The sequence below is a fragment of the Diorhabda sublineata genome, chromosome X (assembly GCF_026230105.1).
Source record: "Diorhabda sublineata isolate icDioSubl1.1 chromosome X, icDioSubl1.1, whole genome shotgun sequence".
Taxonomy (NCBI): Eukaryota; Metazoa; Arthropoda; class Insecta; order Coleoptera; family Chrysomelidae; genus Diorhabda; species Diorhabda sublineata.
In genome coordinates this window covers 24,790,594-24,816,276 of record NC_079485.1, presented here as the reverse complement: position 1 = coordinate 24,816,276, position 25,683 = coordinate 24,790,594, and the positions used below count along the sequence as shown (strand labels likewise).

General features: G+C 32.8%; 1 protein-coding gene across 1 annotated transcript in view; it reads left to right on the top strand.

The window, feature by feature from the left end:
- The window catches only part of LOC130451063 (uncharacterized), a 67,700-nt gene that overhangs the window by 4,113 nt on the left and 37,904 nt on the right, over positions 1-25,683 (top strand). Inside the window, exons 4-7 of the mRNA XM_056789862.1 lie at positions 1,069-1,245; positions 1,873-2,111; positions 2,291-2,599; positions 2,977-7,914. Coding sequence (XP_056645840.1) covers positions 1,069-1,245; positions 1,873-2,111; positions 2,291-2,599; positions 2,977-7,914 — 5,663 coding nt within the window. The remainder of the gene's footprint in view (positions 1-1,068; positions 1,246-1,872; positions 2,112-2,290; positions 2,600-2,976; positions 7,915-25,683) is intronic.

The following is a 25,683-nucleotide window of genomic DNA, read 5'->3' as shown; positions in this document are numbered from 1 at the left end:
TGTCTTTGATCATAAAATTTTTCACTTGCTCTTACAGTGAATATTTATGTTGTTTAACTTTTGTTGTCATTTTAAAATAATCTGTACAAAAACTTGAATATTTTATAGCAAGACTGAATTTTGTAAATCATAAAAAGATAAGATATTCCATTATATTAAAAATGTGGAACTTAATCTTAATTATATATTTGAAAAGTTTATAACTTTACAATACCTTTCTTCAAAATTAATCATTGAATGAAAACCCCGTTGTCTTCCTTATATTTTATAGGACTGTTAATTTAATTCATTAATTATAAGGTTGATGTTCTAGCTTATGAAAAACTAAGGTGGAATATGAAAATGTTTGTTGATCTTCCGAACTTATTGGAAAAGTCACTTCTGTTTAGATGATCACAAATAAAATGAGAGATCTAGAGGATTGTGAAAAATAGACTGAGTATATTAAATTTCAATTGAATATCACAATGTTATGAGTAAATAGAGCGAGGCAATAGAAACATGTGGGTTTTGGAGCTATTGCCTTTGTTGGCTTTAACCTTCAGTAATTTGTTAGACCTGAATTTCAAATGAGAACTGAACTTTTATAATATACTATCAGTACAGGTTAAGGGGAAATTAATTAATCAACAAAGATTATGGAAATAAATGATTCAATAAACTTTTCAACATTTTAGGTTTTGTTGTGCTATAACATGGCTTATTTTATATACAAATTTTCTCTCAAAAAGTTAATTGTGCACGTTTATCATGGATTATATCTCCTCGTCGCTGTCAGCCTCATACATAGCAGCAACATATTAAAGTTTTTTTACTTGTCTACATTATGAAAAAATTAAATTAACAGTTTTAGCAGGAAGTGATAATATATTTTTATTTCTATTTTCAGTATTTAAAGATTCTGCTCACTGGTCATAATCAGCAAAATAAATCAAAACTATGATAGTAGTATAATATTACTATTTTGACTATTGAAAAAATAGATATTTCAGACATTATTTGACTCTTATGTTTTATAAAAAATACTTTTGTGTGGTCTAATTTGTAATGAATAATATGAAATTTCAGCAACTTACCAGTCCAAACTGTTGGAAGAAATAGAAAAGGCACAGAATGAATTACTTAAGCTAAATAGTGCATTTGCTACCCGTTGTAAAAAATTAGCAGATGTAGTGAGAAATCCTTGGGAGGATCCCATTCTAATGAACCTTATGAAAACAAAGGACTCAGAAATTGGAGTTGAAGGTATTTTTTTACTTAATTAAGTCTGTATTTTTACAAGATATTAATTTAACCCAAAGTAGAATGTCTTTGTTTTATAGCAAATTTTTTGCACTGTGGCAAAACAGTATGAAGAAGTATATTTAAATTTAAAAAATATTGAAAGGACTTATATCCCCTTTAGCTATTGATTATAGTTTGAAAGCATCTAGACTCATTTAGAATCTCATTTTTAATTCTCTTTCTCCTACAAGGCAACGAATATGTGGTTCTAATCAGTCAACACGGTACCTGAGTGTATTAAGGAGACCTCTTTCAATGATCACCATGACATTCCTCCTACACAATTACTGGTCTATCGTTGATTATTGTCATAAGAGCAAAATATGGACTCATTTCAGAATACTACATTGGAACACTGATGGTCTTTCCAGTCTGAACACCCAAGCTCTGTGATATACTAGGATTTGCAGAAGTGCATTTGCCAGGCACTCTGGACCTCAAATTGAAAGTCGTTCCCTTGTCATATTTTGTCAATTTATTTTAGGTAGAAATATTGGGTGCACATAGTAGTGTAATATATAAAAGTGTATAAATTATAATTTTACCCAAAATATATTATTGAAAATTTACTTATTTTATTTTTTTTAGAAATCGAATTTTTTTGTGTAGAAACAGCTTATTTGATATCAGTTCGATTGAAGAAACTTTGTGAATCCCATTGTGAAGATTTAGCTCTAAATTTGGTTACTGCTTTTATGAACTGTAATAAGTTATCGAAGACTCAAAATTTCAGCCTTAATGCTACAGAGACTCAAATGTGGTTCATTTTTGATATTTATATTGCATTGTTATACAAATTTCAAGATAAACATAAAATTGTAGTTCTGGTAAGTATAAATGAGGAGGGCGTTAGTTATATTTTTGTTTTATTTGTGGGTATTTTAAGATTATTTGGCTAATTCCATTACTTGTAATAGAAAACAGTAAGTTATAAAGTTTTTTTTTTCTATTAATATATTTTTCTTGAAATACTTTACGCTTATTGCAATATGTGTTTTCATTCCAGTTGAAAGAACTGACTTTTGGTGAAGGACTTCAGCTGGTGAATAGATTTGCTAAAAAACGTGTCAAAATATCAAAAATTTGGAAAAATTGTCATCGGGTTGCTATATTAGCGGTGCAAATGTATATTTCCCAGGCCGTTGTTAAATATACCGAAGAATTGAAAGAATTCCTTGAAAGTTATTTAGAAGTTTATATATCTCTTTGTAATTCAGATGAGCTGTTACAAGACTTCTCGTCATCTATCCGCCGTATTAGCAATTTGGCAGATGCTGCTGGGTTATATGTATTCTGTGCAGTTATTCAAAAAAGGGTAAGCTTATATTGAAATTTAAAAAAAACTGTCACCCTTCTTTAATGTCTTTATAATATCTGAATATTAGTAAGCTTATTAGTTTGTTACCTAGTATCACCTGGCTGATTTCCTTCCTCCTTTGAATGTTTTTCTCTTCCTGACCAAAAATTTAAAAGCTTGAATGTAGATAAGACAACAAAACAATTGATATTCTTTATATTTTTTTTATTTGATCCAACTACTAAGCCTATTATCAATTTCAGTTTCAAATATTTTGGATCAAATTATATCTTCAACTACAATAAAAAGATTAGAACCATTAATTCCAGATACAACTTTTTAAAAATATTATAAATGTCATGAATAATAAAGATAATGATAATTTTTTTTTGCAGGCTGGACAGAAGTTGAAACCTTTTGTAATTGAAATGTACATACGAGCCTTAACGACTGATATGAATGAATTAGAGCGTCAAAAAGATGCCAATGAAGTAGAGAAAGTAGCTGCAATTACCTCTAGATTGGCGGCAGCGTTTTGTAATCTAGCGAATTTTTTATCAGAACATGTAAAAGTGGCGAGGGAATGTGTGCTTACTGCTTTTAGTTTAGAACCAACAAAAGAGAGGCTCTCTAATATTGAACTGTTAGCAAAGAAAAGTGGATTTCAAGTGTTAGATACAGGTCAAGAATGGAAATGTAAATTGCATCCACCGGTTTTACCATCAGATGAAATCACTTGGATGTGCCCTGAATGTGGAGAATGGATGTCAAAACCCGAATTTAATGTGCCTATTAAGATCAATATGGCCCTTAATGAAGCACTCCAGAACTCAATATTAGGAATTTCTGAAGCTTTGTGTGATGATCTGGTTGTATGCTTGTCAAATCCTAGATACCAAATACTGAGTTGGTTTATGCCATGGGAAGAGTTACACAGACTTTGTTTGATGTATTTACAAGATCCACAAGCTACAAAAAACATAGTTACTGAATTGAAATTTATTGACATAGATTATTCAATATTCAAAGGTATCAAACAGGAACCTCTAGACGAATTAGATGGAATTGAAAGAGGATATGAACAATATTTGGATCAAGATTTTGTTTCTGATGAAGAGACAAGTTCAAATAGCGAAGATTCAATGTCCCAAGATTCAAGACCTTACAGTCTTGGAAGTGATGGAGCAGGTGAAGGTCCGTATTTGCCTATGCTTCCAACTCAAACAAAGTCAGATCCAAATACTCTCAAAAGCCTACGAATGTTTAGACCTAATCTTAAAAGAACTCGGGAAAAAGAAACATGCCTTGAGACACCTGAGAAGCGTTTCAAAGCAGATTCCAATATTCCAAATATTACTCCTGATGTTATGAAGTCGGTTGATTCTTTAAAAGTGGAAAATACATCAGCTAATTTAAATAAAAATAACATTGCACCTAAGTTTGCTGCTATACAATATCCGAAACCATTTCCCACGACGATTGATACTGCCAGTACTACCAATATGACTAAAACATATGATTCTGATTTTAGTTCAAAAAACGTAAAGACTGCCACGTTGCCTCTACTTGGTGGGCAAGTGGCGAAGAAGGAAAACACATTAATCCAAGTAAACAATCAACAGCAAAAGATTCTATTTCCACTCTTAAAAAATGCGTTAATGATAAAAAAGTGTCAACAAACAGAAATACACAACAAGTACACGATTGGTTCGAAAGAAAACAACAAATGCAAATTGACCGATCACAAAGTTCAGGATTTTCGTCTTCCTTCACCGGATCTCAAAGTTCACAACAATCCAACGAGTTCTACAAAAAACCACACAATTCTGCTATTACCAACAATTCTGCTCTCAGAATACAAACAGGTTCATCCAGTTATCAACAAGGACAATTTCAAAGATGTGATGCAAGAACAATTAGTTCGGGAACATCAACAACCTCAACAATCCAAGCCAAATCTTCATCAGTTTCAGATTTCGAATCAAACACATTCCTCATCCAATCCAAATCACAAAACAGAGCAACAGTCAGCTCTTCAATCTCAATTGCCTCTAGCAATCAGTCAAAGTCAAGTACTATTCAAAACCCATCTATCAAAGAAATTGGCGTCCAACCACAACAAGGAACAATCAGAAACATTACAAGCCAATCTTCCTCCTCACATACAAACATCTTCATCGGATCTCTTAACCAACCCAAGCAATACTTTAACAAACAGTCAAGAGCCAGCCAGTTCCGCTCTGCCTCAAACCCAAACAAAGGAGATAAAATTGAAAAACAGTCTAACCAATTTGATTCCATTACCAAACCTAATAACCAGTATGAATCAGGAATTTATTCCATTGATAAAAATAGACAAGTTGCAAACCAGTCTGGAACAAGATGCAAAAATGTTATCCAACCAAGATCAGAAACAAATCAAAAACAATTGTATAAATTCCCAAGTAGCCAACCCAGTGAATCACAGCAACTTGCCGAACTCCTTTTATCAATGTCTCAATCTAAAAGTATCGAAACAGTACCAAATTCAAAAGCAAGAGGTTTTATCGAGTCCACATCAGGACAAATTCAACAACCATTCAATCCAGACACCACATGTAAAGCAGAAGAGCAACAAAAACGAAACACCGGAAACGAAACAATCAGAGAAATTTTCCAATCAAAATCCCATTGCTCTCCAAAAGGAACAGCTGCTAGAACAGTCCCCGCAACAAATAATACCACTCAAACAGGAGCAACCTACTCTCTTGAATTTATTAACGCACCACAAGCTCCAGTCAACATTCTTGCTTATCCCAAATTCCGATCCCTCATCACCACTTCTCAAATCAAACAGCAACAGTCTTCAGTCATTACCACATCTCCAGTCCATCACTCCTCAGTTGAAGTCAGTTCCCAACTCAAACAATTCATTCAAGGGGCCAACAGTAGTCAAATTAAACAGTCAAACTTTACAGGAACAAGTAACTTGCAACCCAAAAAATCAAACTATTCAAATGTCAGCAGTTTCCACGTCATTCAGCACCAAACAAACGTCAAATCAAATCAGAATGTCTCACAATACAAACAAAATTTTGCAGCCGGCAACAGCTCCACAACAAAACCAAGTACCTCTGGTGTCAATTTTGAAATTCAACTCCCAGGCACCACAATCACCCAAGTTAGACAGCGAAACGTGTCAGATACCAATAATTTCCAAGTCAAACGGCCCGTTACGAGCACCCACACCTCTCAACACAAGCAACACTTCACAGTCACTCTGTACGATACTAGTGACCAAATTGGAAAATCCTCAAGTCAATTGCCCCTTGTCACCAGTCAGAAGTCAAAAACAGGATCAAGTCAAAGAGATTCAGGAGGAAACAACCAATACCACGCCTCTTCAAAATCTGTCTGCACATCAAAACAACTCACAAAATCAACAACCTCAGTCAACCCAATTTACCAGCCAACAAGTTCAAAGCAGTATACAAACACAACCATTTCAACGGGAACAACAATTAATGACCAACAAAGAAAAATTGCAACAATTAACCCTCAACGAACAACAAAGGCACAACAGCAGCCCATCAATGAATGTACAAAATCAAAACAAGAACAAGGGCGAAAACAATCAAGCCAATCCATCAACCATCAAGAGCTTATTGCGCAACAACTTCTACAATTTGCTCAAAGTACCCAATCATTATCCCAGTTCAGAGAAGTTGCTGATTTCACAAGTCAATCCACAGGTAACAATTCACAAACCAGAAGAACTTACGGACCGAGTGGATCTCAAAAAAAGTATAGTTGTACCTCAACATCACAAAGTATCAACAATGTACCCACCACAAATTCCTATCAATATGGAAACAAACTGTGTTCTTTTGGAGAAGGAACCAGTTTTGGTCAATATAGACCATCAAACAGTCAAGATGAAACAGGAAATACAACAAAAGAGCAACAAGAAAATTCGATCTCACAAAAAAACATCCCGAATCGAGAAGAAAAGAAATCGCAAGCAAGTTTGTCAGACGCCGAAGAATTCTTGCAATTCATTGGATACTATACTAAACAAAAATTGTAACAATGATAAGGCTGATGAGTCAAAAACATCAAATGATGATTTGAAGTGCAATAAAGACGCTAGTATTTCTAGGGTTAATGTGATTTCGATTAATGATAATAGTAATGAAGGAAATAATAATTATAACGCCATTAAGAACCAAAATTCCAGAACCACTGCTCAATGTAACTCTAATGCTATAGATGACTCTATTACTGACAGCAGTATTTTTTCAGATAATTTTGAAAGGCGTCCTGAAGAACTTTTATGTCACACACGTAATTGTTCTGCATTAGAGAAAAAAGAATTTCTCGAAAATGATGACCCTCACGAAATTTTACCAAAGATAAACTTGACTGAAAATATTAGAACATACACAAAAAAGTCAAAAAGAAAAATATTAGTTGAAACTAAAGACTGTGTTAAAACACCACCCGGTGTTGATGTATTAGAAGATTGTAAAAATGTATATAATGAAAATAGTACTGAAAATCTACATTCCACTGTACAAAATTCCCTGATCGATAGTAAAGAATTGCAAATTATTCTATGCCACCTACCTTCTAATAAGAAAATTGGAGGAAAGTGTGCAGGTAATAAGGAAGAATATTCTATTATCAAACAAAAATGTGATAGAGGAAAGACTCCTCCAAAAAATTCTAGAAAACGTAAAAGTTCTGACAAATCTGAAAATAAGGTTGGAAAAGCACCAAATTTAGTACAAAGTCACATTCTTTCGCCATTACAAGACGTGAATCTACGTGTTAATTCTCAGATAAATACGAAGGTTTGTTGCGATTTTAATAAAGAGGATAAAGCTCCAGAGAAAAGATCAGCGCTAAAATCTGTTTTATCCAATATTCCAGGTCTTAATGATTTTCAAATGATAAGACCGTTGGGCGTTAATCCAGTGGTAAATGTTGTGCAAGTTTCGGGGGGAAGATCAACTCAAAGTGTTTCAATTCAGAATTCTCAAACAAGTACACAAGTTACACCTCACATTCAACGTATTGGCCAACCGAGAGCTAATGATCAGAAACCTGAACATTCCAATTCGGTTACTTCTACAACCCAAACACCGACTACTACAAGTGCTACTTCAAGAACTACAACTTCCCAACCATCTACGCTTATCAACATTCTTTCCCAGCAAATAGTTAGACCAGTTTCAAATCAGACGAATACCGTTCGGCGTCAGGGACCTTTGATTAACATCTTGTCTCAACAGGTTATCAGACCTCCTAAAACGGCAGTCAACAGTATTACGCCTACCACAGAAGCGATTCAGGTAAGGTTACAATTCTTTATAAGCATGTCATTATCACTATACTAACAGGTCTAAGGTATAATCAAGATCAGGATGTTGCAGATTATAAGTCATTGACACATTTTAGAGTAGAAAAGGAGTAGCTTAATTGAAATTTTAACACTAGTTTCCAGATTTCCATTCAATATTCAAAAGTATTTAATTTATATTTACGTGAAGTCCAATTCTCTAGTAGCAACCAATTGAGAAATTTTGGATTTTGCTTTAATTAGATTTTTAAGAAAACCGTTTGTCAAGATTAAATATGGTTTTAAAATATTACAGGGTACTAAACTTGATCTCGACATGTATTTTTTACGAGGTTTTATTCAACTTCATAGTTTATAAAATTTGGAGACCAATATCAACAATAAACACTCGTGAGCAAAAAAATCGACTCAATTCGCACGCTTGCGGTAAAAAATCTCTAGTAGAAAAGTCTGTAGCTTCCATTCTTTTTCTGATTTTAGTATCTTAAGTGTTAGCTTTATAATGAGTGGTCTACGTCAGTGATTCCCAACCGGTGGTTCGTGAATCCCTGGGGGTTCGCAGTGTTTGCAGAAGGGACTCGCAAAAATAATATTGTAATAGCGGATTTTTTAAAACTCCATTAAAATCAAAAGCCAGACAAAAACAAAAATTAAATAACACACCCACTGTAAAACAGATTGTTCGCTGCCTGTTGGTTAAGAAATCTGTAATAAATTTCAATGTTTTCGTTTCTTTTTTTCTTATTTGTTTTTCAATGTTACTCCATCAATATCAAATTATATCAACAATTTCATATATTACAATTTATGACAAACAATTTATTTATATTTGAAACATTTTATCGATGTGATTAGTAATATGTAAGGAAGTTCTTGCCAACAGCAGTTTATAATAATCACTTCTTCGTAAGCATACATATTGAAATAAAACATCCAAAATTCTTCTTTCTTGGCTTCAAACGAAGATGGTAAAATGGCCCTTGCAGAATAATTTTGAGTAAGTGATAAAATTGCAAGATCTGGACAAGCGCATACAATAGCAAAAAATTTTAATTGGACCATGTGCGAAAGATATCGCCAAATATACGCTCGGAGAAGAGGCAGCAAAGGAAAGGCTAGATCCCTTATCAAACAACACGGTGTTGCGTAGAATTAATGACTTGTCTAATTATTTGGAGAACGAACTTATAAAAAGAATAAAATTTAATTGTTTTGCAATTCAATTTGAAGAATCGACGGATGTAACAAATGCCACAGTCTTGCTTGTCTACGTTAGATTTATTTTTACGAATATTGTTTTATCTATTTGCAAAACCTTTGAAAACCTTCACAACCGGAGAAGCGATTTTCTATATAACCAATGGGTATTTTGAAAAGAATGGTTTTATTGTGTGAGGTATGTACAGATAGTGCGAAATTAATGACAGGAAGATTTTTTGGTTTTGTGTTACGGGTGAAGAAGATCAACGAGAAAAGCGTTTTCCTACAGCGTTATCTACTACTTTAAGTGATGCTATAGATATTGAGAACGTTATAAAATCGTGTGCTTCAAATTGCCGTCTATTCCGTACGTGAGGATTTTGGAAGTTACCACGTTTCTTTACTACTTATATCATCTAGACTATCATCTAAATATTTTGTACTATTTTATGTTGGAATCCAAACTAGAAAAAATCACCTAAAAGAGAAAATTTTTGTCCAAAAATAACACAAAAGGCAGGATAATAAAATATAAAAAAATAAAGAATCAAAATTGTCTTTGACATGAAATTACTTATGATACGTATAATTTTACGTCCTTCGTTTAATGTTGCAGTTCATAAGTCAAAAAAATCACTCCAATGAGAAAATTTTTATACAAAAAGAACACAAATGACAGGATTGGAAACATTTTGACAAAAAAAAATAAAATTTATGAGGTAATTAAAAGAAAATAAAATTAATATATATATATATATATATATATATATATATATATATATATATATATATAATATATAATATAAAATAATATAATATATATAATATACATTCAAAGTACCTTACCGGTTGAACCTCTGGCATTTATTTGCACGTCCCCCAAATTATTCAAAAAGTATAGTTTGGCTAAAGCAGGCATCAAATTCATTATAAGATGATAATCGGCTAAATTTTTACTGTACATTTCCAATCTTTTCAAATCGTATTTCATAACATTAATATCCAATTCCGTTTTAGTTAAATCTGAGCAATAATTTATAAAAAAATTTACAACCCGAAAAAAAATTTCACTAACCTTTAGTTTTCAATTTGATGTTTTTATTCGATAGCACCCCCAAAGCTAAACTAGGTGAAAATTTACTAAACTGATAAGCCAACAAATTGTTTGGTTGAATTGAAGTCTGAAGTTCAAGCATTTTTTATTCTTTATCTGTTTAATTTGTCTTCTTGTATATCCGATGTTCTTTGGCTGCAAAAGCTTGCGTATTTAGCTGACATTTTTTGTAAACTGAATGAATTAAATATGTCCTTACAAGGCGAGGGTGTCACCATTTCAAGTATACAAGATAGAATTGAGGCTGTGTGAAAAAGATAAGTAATTTAAACTCAAAATCACAAATTTTTTGCATGGCAACATGAGATTTGTGTGCAGGGGCGTTGTCTTGCAAAAACAAAACACCTTTGGATAGCTTTCCGCATCTTTTCTCTTTAATTTTTTCTCGTAAAGTGGTCAGTAATGTCGAATAGTAATCTCCAATTATTGTTCTACCTTTATCCAAAAAATCAATCATAATTACTTCATGGCAATCCCAAAAAAATTAAGCAAGAACTTTTTCAGCAGATTTTTGGACACGAAACTTATTAGGTCTTGGAGAACCAGAGTGTCGCCATTCCGTCGATTGTTGCTTTGTTTCTGGATCGAAGAAATGTACCCAAGTCTCATCCATAGTAACAATTCGGTTTAAGAAGTCTACATCGTTTTCAAATCGAGCACAGATCGATGCTTCTACCCTTGCACGCTTTTGGTCGACATTCAAACATTTGGGTATCCATTTTGCAGGAATTGTTCTTATGTCCAAATTGACGTGAACTATATGATGAACGCGTTCGTATGAAATATTCAGTGCTTCAGATATTTTTGGGGACTGACACAGAAACTGGTCTTCCCGATTGGTCGTCATCTTTCATTGAAAATTTACCTCTTTTGAAGCTTGCAGTCCAATTTTTCATGGTCCCATACGAAGGAAATTGTTCACCAAGGGTATTAAGCATATCTTCGTAAATCTGCTTACCTCTTAACCCTTTTAAATAATTGATGGTACTTGATGATGGCTCAATACTCCAATTTTTCGATTTTCACAATTTCGGTGGACATCTTTTTGCTTTTAATTTATTGCGTTTAAACTCTGGTTTACTTTTTTGACGTCAAACTTTACACTGACACTTCTAATAAGTTATTGTTCATTGCTATGGTAACGCAATATTTTGTTTGTGCATGAAACTGGTCTAGGCTAACTAGATATCAATACATCCTCGTATTTTCCCAATAGATGCAATATATCCATCTCAAACAACTAGATACGTAATCCATTTCAAGGAAATATAAGTTCGGAAATCTCTCTAGATATATTGGAAAAAGAAAAACTTATAGAGTTATCTTGTCACAGTTCTCTGGAAGCAATTTTTAAAGATAACTCTTCAATTGATTCTGGCTCAGTATACAAAATGAATATCCTGTTTTGTTAAATAAAGCCATTGAAGTTCTATTATCATTTGTACAACATATCTATGAGAAAAAGGATTTTCAATATATACTTATCTGAAAGATAAATACAGAAACAGTTAAATGCAGAACCTGATATAAGACTGAAATTGTCAGATATTGAGCTTAACTTTGAATTGCTCTACCACCGTTTCAATAGTTTTTACTTTCATTGAATATCCAAACCATCCAAGGACTCCGAAAGCCACGTTTTCGTTTATGAAACCCTGCGTGAATATTTCACCAGGTCTTCTATAGTCTCGTCCTCTTCCATCGTTACTATGCAAGCACACTCTGCTTTTGGATCAAGGTTAGCTGCCTTAAGTCTTCTTCAGACTGTCCAGCCACTCATAGCCACTCCTCGTGTTTCTCTGAGCTCTGGTTGGACTTGAACACCAGTTAGGGGCGAATTTCTCAATGATGTATTGATAATGAATCGGTCATCTTTCTCAGATGTGCATTTCTCTTTCTGGAACCGCGTCTTCGATGAAAGTTACCAGACTCTTGGTAATGACGGCAAACTCTGGAAACAGCACACTGACTTATGGCCACTTGTCGCAATAAGGTAAACGCTTGAGCGGCTTTATCACTTGTTGTGTCCATTTTCAGGTAGAATTCTTATTTGTTTTAAACAAAGATGTGCATCAGTTGACGTTTGATAGCTAACTGATAGTGGTGGGTCAGGTAGATAACCTTTTATAAAGTTAATTTGCCCCTAATTAGCATTATTGTAAACAAACATATATATTTCATGTCATTTTGAAGCTAATACTCTTAGCTTTAAGGTTTTACTAAGAAAAAATACAATTTTGTGTTCAGTTTTTTTTGCAAGTGACTTGCGATTGAGTTGATATTACTTGGTCACGAGTGTAGTTTAAAAAATTCATTTTTAATTATTATGTAATTTAATTACTTTTTAAATAAATTTCTGTATCCTGTATTCAGGTATCACGGTTGATTTTGGCAACATTTCACATAGAGGAGTTGAAATTCGATATTTACAAATTAATTATGATTACTTTCAAATGTAACCTTTCTTTAAAATTCATATTTACATTTATTTCTTTTTCTAAATACTGGCGTATAAAAAATACTTCACAAAAAATTTTAAAGCGACATTGTCTAATAAAAGGAAACAAAGTGTTTAAATTCATTTATTTCACTTACAGTTTACCATTTCTGGGAGAAAAAAAATATACTCTAAGCAATAGTATTCTTATAAATAGAAATTAAAAGAAAGTTTTTGAACGCCAGTGTAATTAAATGTAGTATAAACAAGTAAAAGTTACTAAATACTTTAGTAAAACCATTGCACAAAAAGTACCCGACATAATCAAATATTCTATTACATTTAAAGAATGTGGATGTTATTTTTGTATTATAATGATTGAAATGTTTGAAGAGTATTGAAAACTTTTACCAAATAATGCACGCTACTTCTGTTTCATCTTGAAATAGTTATTATAGCTTTTGTTGCTTTTTTGCTTCCGGTTTCAGAATTAAGGTTATGCTTAACTATGTAAACTAACAATTTCGACTTTTTTGAAATAACTCAATCTTCAAATATTGCAATTAAAAAGAATCGATTAACAGATTAATAAAATTGTGCACCATTAAGATAAAAATTTTGCTATAGGGAGGCGCAATAGAACGTGCATTTATTAAGTATAGGGTAAAAATACATAAGATATTGTTGAAATAAACTATTTGATGATTAGGTAATTAAATGAAGTTTATTTTTTTAAAATAACATCTAAATGACGGCCTTCTCGAAGATGGCACTCCTCTAAACGCGGACGCAGATTTGTGAAAACTCTCGTCAATAAATCTGGGGTGATTGTTGCCATTCCCTTGCTGATATTTTCCTTGGCTGACTGATGTCCCTCGGATTGTTCATGTAGACTTTATGTTTGAGGGGTCCCCACAAAAAAATAAATCAGGGCTACGTGGGGACCAAGGGATATCACCTCTTTTGGAAATAAGTCTTGCAGGAAACATCTGTCTCACAGTCTCACAGCCGGCGTAGAGTCATTTGGAGTCAAATATCGATCTAACATTGCAACATAGCGGTCGGTGTTAACGATGATGTTTCGTCCTCCTGAATCTTCAAAGAAGAAAGGGCCAATAATTACTTTGCTTGAGATTGCTGCCCATACCGTTCCTTTCGGGCTATGTAGTAGTTTTTGATGTTTCATTTTTGGATTTTTTTCGGTCCAATGACGAAAATTTCTTCGGTTTACGGACCCATTTAAATGAAAATGAGCCACATCTGAGAAAAAGATGTGGTCAAAAGTGAAAAATCGACTAAGCATTTCTTCAGTGAATGCCAACCTTGCTCCAAAGTCGGTATCTTTTGATTCCTGTGTTAACTGGATGTTTAAGGATGCAGTTTACTTCAAAATTCGCTGTAAACTTCGTCGCTACAAGTTTAAAGCCGCCGATCGCTTCCAAGTAGACACGGATTTTCTCGTACCGACTCCTTCACCCTATCAATATTGTCTGTGGTCCTAGACGTTCTTGGACGACCTTTTGCTGGCGGTTTAAACGTGGAACACTTAATCCATATTTTAATTAAATTTGCACCCGGAGTTTCATAAATGTGTCTTAATCCATACTCTGAACGATACAGTCGCCTTGTCAAGACGTATGATCGACCTTTCTCGTAAAATATGCGAACAAAAAAGCGCGACGCTTTCCGTCCAAGCTACTAAAACTCCACGAGTGCAACTATCCAACCACGCTAGGCTGCTCCCCTCGCTCACGCATCGTTTACTTCGCGAAAAAAGATGATGCAGTTTGTACGTTGTATTGCGCCACCCTGTATCATTAACACACGATATTATCAATACTTATTTAGTATAGTGAAGGTATAAAAAATTGTTGTTTATGCTATTAACATATCATAAAAGGTTTTTTGATAAGAAATTGAAATTGGTGGTTAAATAAATATGTGTTGTATATTGATCGATTGTTCGATAATTATTCAGGGAGGAATTATGGTACAGCAATTTAACCTACTTATAGGTTTCAAAATATTACTCAGATATAAATGATTAGGTCATAATGTTTCATATTGTTTGGTGTGAGTAGTTTTGAGTACTACAGTTGGCATTCAATAATCCCCAATTACGGGACCTACTGATTATCAGATTACCAAAAAACGTCAGATTATCAAATATTGTATTTTTTTTGACCGATTGCAGCCGTGTACATATTTGAGAAAAATCTACTACAGTCTACTACTACATTAAGTGTTGATCAATTATTATTTATTAACTGCTATTTTATAACAATGTCAAAAGTTTAGAGGTACATACATGTATTCATAATGTGAATTAATCCTTCGAAAGAACTCTGTTATACTGGTTTGCTTCAAAGCACATTGCTGCTGCTCAATAACTTTCGTTTTGTAGACAGAAGCTTTGTAAGTTATCGAATGAAGATATTGATTCCTTAACTGACACACACCTCTGCCAAGGGGTTCTAATGTATTGTCCTCATCTTCATCGTTACTTTATTGAACCTGAGACAGCAAAATCGTAATCCACTTGAACAAATTATGAATGATTCCTTGGTCCAATGGTTGCAATTTAGAAGTTGTATTTGGCGGATAAAACTAGAGTTCCACGTTGGCCAATGTAGGAGTACTGTTGTGGACAGTGCAATTGTGTAAAAATACTAAGCTTCCGTCGTTTCATCTCCCCATCAACCCATTGATAAAAAGTTTTGTCGTCATCCAAGATTTTTTGTTAGCATGATAATCAGTAGGAAGGGATTTCATTTCTTTTAAATGTCGCGGCTTCATTGCTTTTCGTAAGCGTCTTGTCCGGTAAACATTTGAAAAATAGGCCAGTTTCATCAGTATTAAAAATGTCTCGGGCATCATAGTTTTCAATCAAGGTCTTCAATTTACCGTGCCAATCTAAGAAAACTGCATCATCAGCACTTCCTCTTTCAAACTTTTTCCAAACTTTTTTAAACACAACTCCATTTCTCTTTTTGAAATTTGTAAGCCAACCTTCACTTACCGCAAAGTTTTTGTGTAATAGACACGAACTCTTTTGTTTTTCCTTCAAAAAGTTTCCGCTAATAGACACATTTTGTCCTCTACATTGTCTTAGCCAAATGACCAGGCTTTCTTCCAGACGAGGAAATTCACCTTCAGTAGGTGAAATAGAATTTGTTATATTAACAGCTAGAATAAAGAAACATACTTAAAAACCAATAAAAAACACAAAACCCTGAATTTTGACTCAATTAGCGTGACGTCGGATTACTGAGTGTGTCGGACTAAGGAGTTGTCAGATTATCGAGTGTCCTCTGTAATTATATTCATAATACTCTGTTTTATCATTAGATGATGTCAGTGGTTTAATAAATGAGATTCGAGATAATTTGCTTGGTAGTAATCACAATTATAATATGTACAAAGTTTTTCATTATAAACTACTCACCCCCTCATCATCGTTGTTGTTGCAAATAGACAAAAAAATGTTTTTTCAATGCAATACCCTATATATTTTAAAATTTTTAAAATATAAGTTATCTCTACTGTTTTTGAAAAAAGATTATATTAACGTAAGCTATGAATATTATAATTAATATTACGAGGATGGTACAAGAAGTACCTGGCCCAACAAAGAAAACTCAAAAATGTTGGGAAAAGAATCTTTTATTTTTCAACATAATCTCCTTTTAGCTCCATACACAATTCCTGTCAATCTCCTTAAAATAGCCATTAACTGCCAACATCACCCCTTCATTGTTGGAAAATGTTTGACCCCAGAGCCGTTTTTTCAAGTCTGGGAACGGAAAATAATCCGAGGGGGTTAAATCTGGGGAATAATAGCAATTTAAACTTTAATTCATTAATTTTGGCCATTGCAATGACGGATATGTCAGATGGTACATTGTTTTGATGAAACAACAAACGTTGCAATAAGTTCTCATAATACTCGCCATTGATCCATTGATAGTTTTTTTTTCAAGATAGTCAATGAATATTATCCCAGTCGCATCCCAAAAAAAGTGACGCCAGGACCTTGTCTGCAATTGGACCGGTCTTTGTCTTCTTTGGAGCCGGTTCTCTCTTTTCAGTAGATTGGTCTTTTGTTTCTTGTGTGAATTGGTAGATCTACGTTTTATCAATGATTATGAAACGGCACAAAAATTTGGTTTTGTTTCTGTGAAATATTGCCAAGCACTCGATGGAAATATCTTCACGACGCTTTTTTGTTCCATTTGTGATCAAACACAGCACCAATCTTGCGCATAGCTTTCTTATGTCCAAATTTTCAGTTAATATGCGGTGTATCGCATTTTTTGAAGTCGACTATCATCCAGTACCGCTTTGTGGATTTTATCCAACATTTCTGGAGTCGTCACCTCATTTGATCGACAACTGCGATGCTGGTCTTCGCAGGTCGTACGGCGTCATTTAACATCTGCTACCCAATATTTTACTATTAATAACATAACGAAGGAGCAGTTTCACCCAGATCTAGTTCAGCTTTTCTATTGGTGGTTCTAATGCCTTTCAAATAACATAACAATGACCAATTTTTTCCATGTTCCCAAATTCACTGAAAATGTTCACTATTGAATCTTCAAACTTGAAACATATGTTGTATACATTGTGTACTTTCTAATACGGTGGTATGTTTCAAGCAACTACCTCCATCTCTAGGTCACGCCGGGTTCTTCTGGGACCATCCTCATATAATTGACATGTTTAGTGATGAAATGATTGAAATGGTTAACAATAAGAAAGAAAAATTATAATTTTCATATAAATTCAAAGATGTGCATCCTACTGAATTTTTAATATATTAATATATTAATAAACAAACATTTAACTCCATTCAAAATTTTTTTAAGCGGCCAATTATAATAATTATAAAGGGTGTGTGATTTATAATGTATAAAATAGTAAATCCAACACGTTGGAAGACCTTGAGAAACTTTTTGTGCATATTTGAATTCTACTCTATATATACATACTAATCAATTACACACCATCTAATTCAATTTGTTCATCCTTCCTATTAACTGATATATGTATACAATGTAGGCACAAAATATTTGAGCACACATTGATGTCAAAAATTGTAAATTTTTTGAAAATATGAGTTTGCAAAATTTTGTTATACTAATTTGGACAAAATTTCTATTTTATTTTGTAAAAAATATTTAAAATATTGCTATTGAGATAAATAGTGTCTACATAGTGTATTCTACTTGGTATTCATCATGCTCTAATACTATATGGTTTTATACAAGTACTAGATCGAAATTTAAATTCCATTTCACATATCTAACAAAAAAAAAATTATTATTTCCTCATTTAAAAACACAAATTGAATTATAAACATTAATTATTTGTATTAACTGTGTAGTAATGAAAAATCGATTCATACAAATATGTCACGAACGCGTTTAGTTCTGGTAATGTGGTGAAAGGATGCTTTAAATCACAAATCTGCATCTTAATATTTCCGCTTTAGAAGTGTCTTTATAAAAACTCGCTTAAAAAACACTAGTGCTCCTACATAACATGGAAAACGGAGGATTTTTGCATTTTTCTATTTGGAGAGGATGAAGACAATAAATACAAGAACAACATATCTTTTTGTTTGTTAATTCTGGTAATGAATTGGATTTTATAAGAAAAATTGGACAGTCAAACGTTTAGATCAAAGTAAATAATATGGAACCAACGATTTTTATCGATTCTAGCTACTAAATACAGTGGGCGATCGAATTATTACGAATACTGACATTATTCTAGTGTACCAAAGAGTTATGATTTGTTTTTAAACGTATTTCTCCTTACCTATATGAGGTATTAAAACAGAAATTTTGCAAAATGGCGGTCACTTTTGAGTGCAGCATAGCTATATATAATAATTTTATCATCCACTGTGGTATTGCTGAAAATAGTAAATAAACATTGACTGCTGCTGCAAACACACATTAGCGACTTTATAGATACCACGTTTAAACGATTGCAACTAACAAGAGAAACAGTAGAATTGATGTAAAAATTGCCCTCCTGGAGTAAGAACGGAGGGTGTTGGCGTATTATAAGAGCTTACACTATCATCCAAAAGTTTGGAATCTACAAGGTAACCTTAACTAAATCAAAACAATGCATCTATATGATTTTTTTTCTTCTATTGCTATTTCCATATTCTGGGTATTTCACTTTCGAAAATAATCTAATTTTATTTTATAAGTTTATCATAAGTTGGTTTTAAAGATATTTTATTCAAAAAGTTTCCTCGCCGTCTCTCGGTACATTGGGTTGTACAGAATGTAGTTTAGTTTTTTGTTTATCCTCAGAAGACAACCAAGTTTACATTTCTACGATTGAGGGTCTTTCTATCGACCACTTCGCAAGATCTTATTTCATCTAAAGTAGATATCTGGTGGATGTTCTTCGTATACTGTATATTTATGTACTGGATTTTGATGTACGATATTGTTTTCTATTTTCATTTCCCCCGCATTTTATTTCCTTTACTAGAAAACTTAGTTATATTTTCACTGCATGTTCATACAGAGTATTAACGACTTAAACTTACAAATTAGATAATTTTTTTTGTCCATTTCCTCGAATTATTCCAAACTTTTCGAAGGTAGTGTACATATAGGTCATGGCATCAAAAACTTTAGATTTGTATTTTTCTCTAATTTATCTCAACTTGTTTTTGTTCTGGTAAAACGTGAACATTATACACACCACTGATCAAAAGTTATTGCCCACCCTATAGTTTGCGTGATAAACAACTAACAAAAACAATACGATCGATTTTGATATTCCAATGAGCGTATATAGATAAGAATATGAATGTAATAAAACTACAATCTGTAATTGTTTAATATTCAAATTTTTGATTTATCGATGTAGCCCAATTTTGCTTTTGGTGCATAATTTTGGCATTTTATGTAAAAATTTCGACAAATAAACGTTGTCTATTTGGTTGTTTTTCAGGATATTCCAAAGGTTTCTTTCCTGCAACCTTTCTAAACAGACTTGCTTCTGTCAATCTCCTTTTCAATGTGGAAGTACTCAAAGACAGATCTCTAGATTCATTGATTTGAGTTGCTATCTCTGAGCCCGTGACTCGTCGATCACGTTCACTGATAATACAATACGTTTATCTTCAGCGGTTTGCTTCCTGAACGTTTTCTATCGCCAAAACTTCCTGGTGGATCCATATTTTTTTAACGTTGTAGTCCACGAGTTATTTTTAATTCGTCGGAAACGGTACAGTTTCTTTTGCAATTAATGCACAAGTTTCAACCGATAGTTTCTTGGCTTTACTCATTTCAAAACTCAGTCTGAATTTGCAAGAACAAAAACAATTCGTATGCAAAGTTCACAAAAATATATCTTGGTCCAAAAAGTATAAATCGCAGTACGTTCTTGCGTCTCACATATGTAACTGCCATCATAAACACCAAAGAAATAATTCGCACTTTTTTTTGGGTTTGTAATATACCATTTCGACCTCAATGATTGTTTTATGGGGTGGGCAAAAACTTTTGACTAGTAGTATATAACATCTTGTGTTAAATATGACATGTGGAGCTTCGCCTTGTATAATGGTTATTAATGATTATATCGGTATTCACATTTTATTGAAGTAAAAGTTACCAAGTCTGCATTATTTTTTTCATTATATTCAAAAATATTTATGGATATTATTGAAATTACTTATGATATATTCATTGAAATTTCACAAAATGTCACAAGTTCAGTATAAGAAACAATTACGTAGTTCTTAGAGTAGATTATGTAATTTTTTGAATCATAATATTTTTATATACTAACTTTTTCTTCTACTGAAAGGTATGTGCATTATTTCATAATTGCCTGGTATTTAGTGCCTTTATTTTTAAAATTTATGAAATGCTTATCTAAAATAACGAACTAATTAAAAATGCATGCAAAGTTTTATTAAAAATTGTTATTCACCATTTAATTGTTCGATATAAAAAATTTTAACCTCGCAGTTCATGCATTTTTAAAATAATAACTTATGAGCATGATATCAATAAAAAGTGAATGCTCTACATTATTTTTTCTTGTCGTGACTTCGATAAAATTATTTCACGCTTTATTTCACATTCTTTAGATTTGGATTAGGGGTATATTACCTCGTATATGTAATCGTAGATATTGGTGAGGTATAAATACATGTAAACTATATTTATAAGGGGCTAATATTTCATTTATTCTTTGTTTTTAAAATATTATGAATGCGATTGAAATTTACCGAGCTAATACTTGGAGGTCGCTTGTCGTGGAGCAAGCAACGTGCAATGCAATGCACATTTGTTTTTACCATAAGTATGCGCAGATAACGGTTCAGCTGTTCGATTCCCGCAAAATTTCTCACTTGCAACTTTATCGGTTTGGAACCATTTCTATTGATTACAATTTAAACAACCAAAAGTGTTTCGAACCAAATCAAAATTGGTTAATGATAGCCATAAAAAATGGCTGCATAAAGGCAAATGCAGCAAGATAACATGCAAGGAATTGCTTGCAATCTCTTGGTAGATCAAAATATGATGAGTCTTCTACGACGTGTGACAATATTCAAGGCTCTTGCCATCATGACTGCCACTGCCCAAATATCTCTTCTGTGTGTATCCTCTAAAAGTAAAAGTAAATAAATATCAGCAACAAAAATCACGTCTCGATATGAAGGTTTGATTTACCACAGGAGTTCTGTGGTAAATCTTTATTAGAAAGTACACAATCTATAAAGCATATGTTTCAACTTTGAAGACACACGTTGTTTATTATTTGTTTGGCAGCCATCAATAGTGAAGGTTTTCAGTGAATTTCTAAATATGGAAGAAATTGGTCATCGTTATGTTATTTGAAAGGCATTAGCACAACCAACATTAAAGCTGAACTGGTTATACTCTGAGTGAGACTGCTCCTTTGTTATTAACAGTAAAATATTGGGTAGCAGAGGTTAAATTTGCCGTACGACTTGCGAAGACCAGCATCGCAGTGGTCGACCAAATGAGGTGACGACTCCAGAAATATTGAAGAAAATCTACAAAACGTTACTGGATGATCGTCGATTGAAAGTGCGCGAGCTAGTAGATATAGTAGACATTTCAAAAAGTACGATACATCGCATATTAGCTGAAAATTTGGACAAAAGAAAACTGTGCGCAAGGTGGGTGCCGCGTTTGCTCACAATGAAACAAAATCAGCGCGCTGCAGCGTCGTGAAGATGTTTCCTTCGAGTATTTGGCAATTTTTCACAGAAATAAAGCCGAATTTATGCGCCGTTTCGTAAACATGGGTCCATCATTTCACACCCTAAACAAAGGACAATTAAAATAATGGACTGAAAATGGAGAACCGGCTCCAAAGAAGGCAAAGACCGTTCCATCTACGGGCAAGGTCATGGTGTCTTGTCTATCTTGAAAAAGTAAAAATCAACGTTTGAGCGAAGAAATCCAGCAAAAAAGGCCGCATGTGGCTAAGAAGAAAGTTTTGTTTCATCAAAACAATATACCAGGTCATACATCCGTTATTGCAATGGCCTAAATTAATGAATTAAAGTTTGACTTGCTATCTAATCACCAGATTTAGCCTCATCGGATCATTTTCTGTTCCGAGACTTGAAAAAATAGCTCGTTGGTCAAAGATTTTCCAACAATGGAGAGGAGATGTCGGCATCAGTTCGTAGACAGTCGTAGATCAGTTTATCTGGCTGTATTTGGTTGATTGTTAAACCAAAAGTAATGCAATAAAAATCGCACCAAATCGATAAAGTTCAAATTGCGAGATTTTGTAGGAATCCGATTTTATCCGCGCGTGATTATGAACAAGATATAACTCCTCTTACATTGCTTTGAACTTTGTATTGTCCCACTTGGCTTTTGATATAATCACCACTAATATTTTCGATATAAAAAATATCAAATTTTATAGTTTTCTCATTAATTTCTTTGATTTCCATTAGTTCAGCCATATTTAACAATTTAACTCTTTAGTATGTTCTTCCATTCATAAGTTTTTGAACATACAAAGGGGTAGTTATTCAATAAATTTGATTATAAAGAAAGGATTGGCATTAATTATTTTTACTATACAGGGTGTGATAGAGTTCAGTGCCTCCTTTGTCCTTTGAGATATCAAATTGAAAATTTGAGGGACTATAACCATTAGCAGTCTTCACATTTTAGAGTTATTCACAATCTTACAGGGTGTTCCAGAATGTTCTGCCGCATCAAAGTTATATTCTTTTTAATGGAACACCCTATATTTTATTGTATATTTGGAATCAGCTTGACTTCCCCGTTAAAATCCAAATCCTAGAGGGTTGTGATGTGTTCTACGGGTATTTAAAAAGTTATAATCAATTTTCCATAAAAATCGTAATACCCTATACAATGTAAGAGAGATTGAAAATAGTGGTCAAAATTCTGGAAACTTATTTATTTCGTTAATATTCATTAAATTTGATACAGGGAGAATTAGAATACTAATACGTTATTTTCTCGGTTTTTTCAAATGAATAATCCTGTATTTTATGTGAGTATCGAAAATACTTTTTTAACAAGAATTCTCTATACCTAAAATTATAAATTCTTGAGATATTTTGATTTTTCTTATCATTGCTTTTTGGTACTGTAGAGGTTGAATTGCAAATACAAAAATATAAGAACGAAATAGTAAAAAAACTATCTTATTAACTACAGTATATGTACACGTCTTGATTATCACAATAGGTGTTCGAAATGACCTCCAACTATACATCAATGCATACTTGAAAACAATAATTGGAAGAGTTATTCACATTCCGAAGAATTTCTATAGAAACAATCTAAAATTCATCATGTATTTTCTGCATCATTTTATCTCTTGTTGGAGTGAGTCGTCCATTTCATTGGAATCTGGTGAGCTTGGTGGTCACTGTACTGGACCATTTCTTCCCATCCATCTTCCAGAAAGTAGTTCATTCAGATTACCATTAATTAAGCAGGTGCACCATCATGCAAAAACCACATTCTTTGAACGTGTACGAAATGGAACTTCTTCCAATAAAAGAGGTTATTGGTTTATAAGAATCCTTCTCAACGTTCAATGTTTTTCAGAAAAATATGGTACTAGTACATATTCACCAACAATACCTCCCCACACATTCTACGACCCTCTAGTTTGACGATGTGATATGGATTAGTTGATGAATAATAGTGAAAGTTTTGCTAGTTAACACAATCATTTTTATTGAGCGTGGCTTCATCTCCAAATAGAACATTGTCCGAAAAGTCTCTCTTTTAAATAACTTTTCATAAAGCCGGCATAAAAAGTTCTAATTTTTTTTCAAAATCAACTTCAGCTAAGTAAATGTGGCAAGGGTGCATTTTGTTTATGTTAAAAACTATTTGCACACCGTAGTAGTTGAATTCTTGTTCGCTGGAAATATTTTTCACACTTGTGTGTGAGTTTTTGGTAATTGCCCGCAAAACATAAATTTTATTCTATCAAAGAAGTTTTTAATCATACATGTTTTTCATAAAGAACTGAACCCGTGCCATTAAACTACTCAATCTCTCGGAGCTTGCTTTGTAAGCTTTGTAGGTGCCGCCTTCCGGGGAAACGTTCATGATATACTTTTGCTGATAAAGTAGAAGTATTTCTACTCGCAATCTCGCAATATCCAGATTATATCAATCATTTCATCACTAGTGCCTTAGTTCAAATTCTTTAAAACACCAAAAATTGAATCAAACTTAATTAAAATAAAATGATATACTTATTGTCATGTCAGGTCATTGTCAAATATTAGTTTTTGACGAATAAATCATAGCCAATTCACAATTAATAAATTAAATTATTAGATAATGATACATAATCATTGTTTTCCACAGAAAAATCAAAACATCTCAAGAACTAATAATTTTAGGTATAGGAAATGCTTGATAAAAAGAGTATGTTGGTAGTACTTTACGATACTCAGATAAACTACAGGATGATCCATTTTAAAAAATAATGTATTCCTATTTTGATTCATCCTGTATCAGATTCAATGAATATTAACGAAATAAATAATTTTCCAGAATTTTGACTTCGAATGCTTTGGACGCAACAGATCTTCATTCTTGAATTTATTTGACATTGTACATGGTATTGAGCTTGTTACGATTTTTATGGAAAATTTAACTCTTTAAATACCCCGTAGAACATTATAACACTATACTATTGTAATAGAGAAGTCAAGCTGATCCCAAATATGCAATACAAATACTGTAACTTTGATATGGCAGAGTATTCTGGGATACATATAGAAAAAAGTACAATTTGGTGTTTGATCGCCACAGTTCCACAATATAATATAACAAGATTGTAAATAATTTCAAAATGTGAAGACTAATGATGGCTATAATATAAATTTTCAAATTTATATCTAAAGGATGAAGGAGGCCATTGAGTTTATAACTTATCAATCACCCTGTATATATTAGTTTTTTTGGTAGATGAAGGGAAAGCACTGCAAATTTCACAACTCTTTCATCGGTTGGTGTATATTTTATGGAGAAGAAATAAACAAAACATATGATTTTGCCTCTGAAGCATAAAATAAAATATTTTACATGAAAAAGTTGTTTTTCAAAATCTGTGGTAGTTATTGATGAAACTATTCAAATAAATTATTTTCTTATCAAAATAACTTACAAAAAAGTGGAAAATAATTTAAGTGCACGCGTTTACTTTCTCTCATATGTTCGTAATTATTTATATAAACTCTAAATATTGTCCTCCTACTGGTTTCTATTGTATTGGCATATATAACGTTGTTGAAGCACATAATGTCCTAATGAAAACATTTTTCTTACTCTTCCAGATTGTTTTTAAAATCTTCATGGACATGCAGCATATATTATTTCAATGACATCCTGTAGTCTGTGGCCTAAAACTCAAACTGCTGATTTAAAACTCTTTTAACTCGCTGTTCTGTACGATTTGAAACCGTTCTTCAT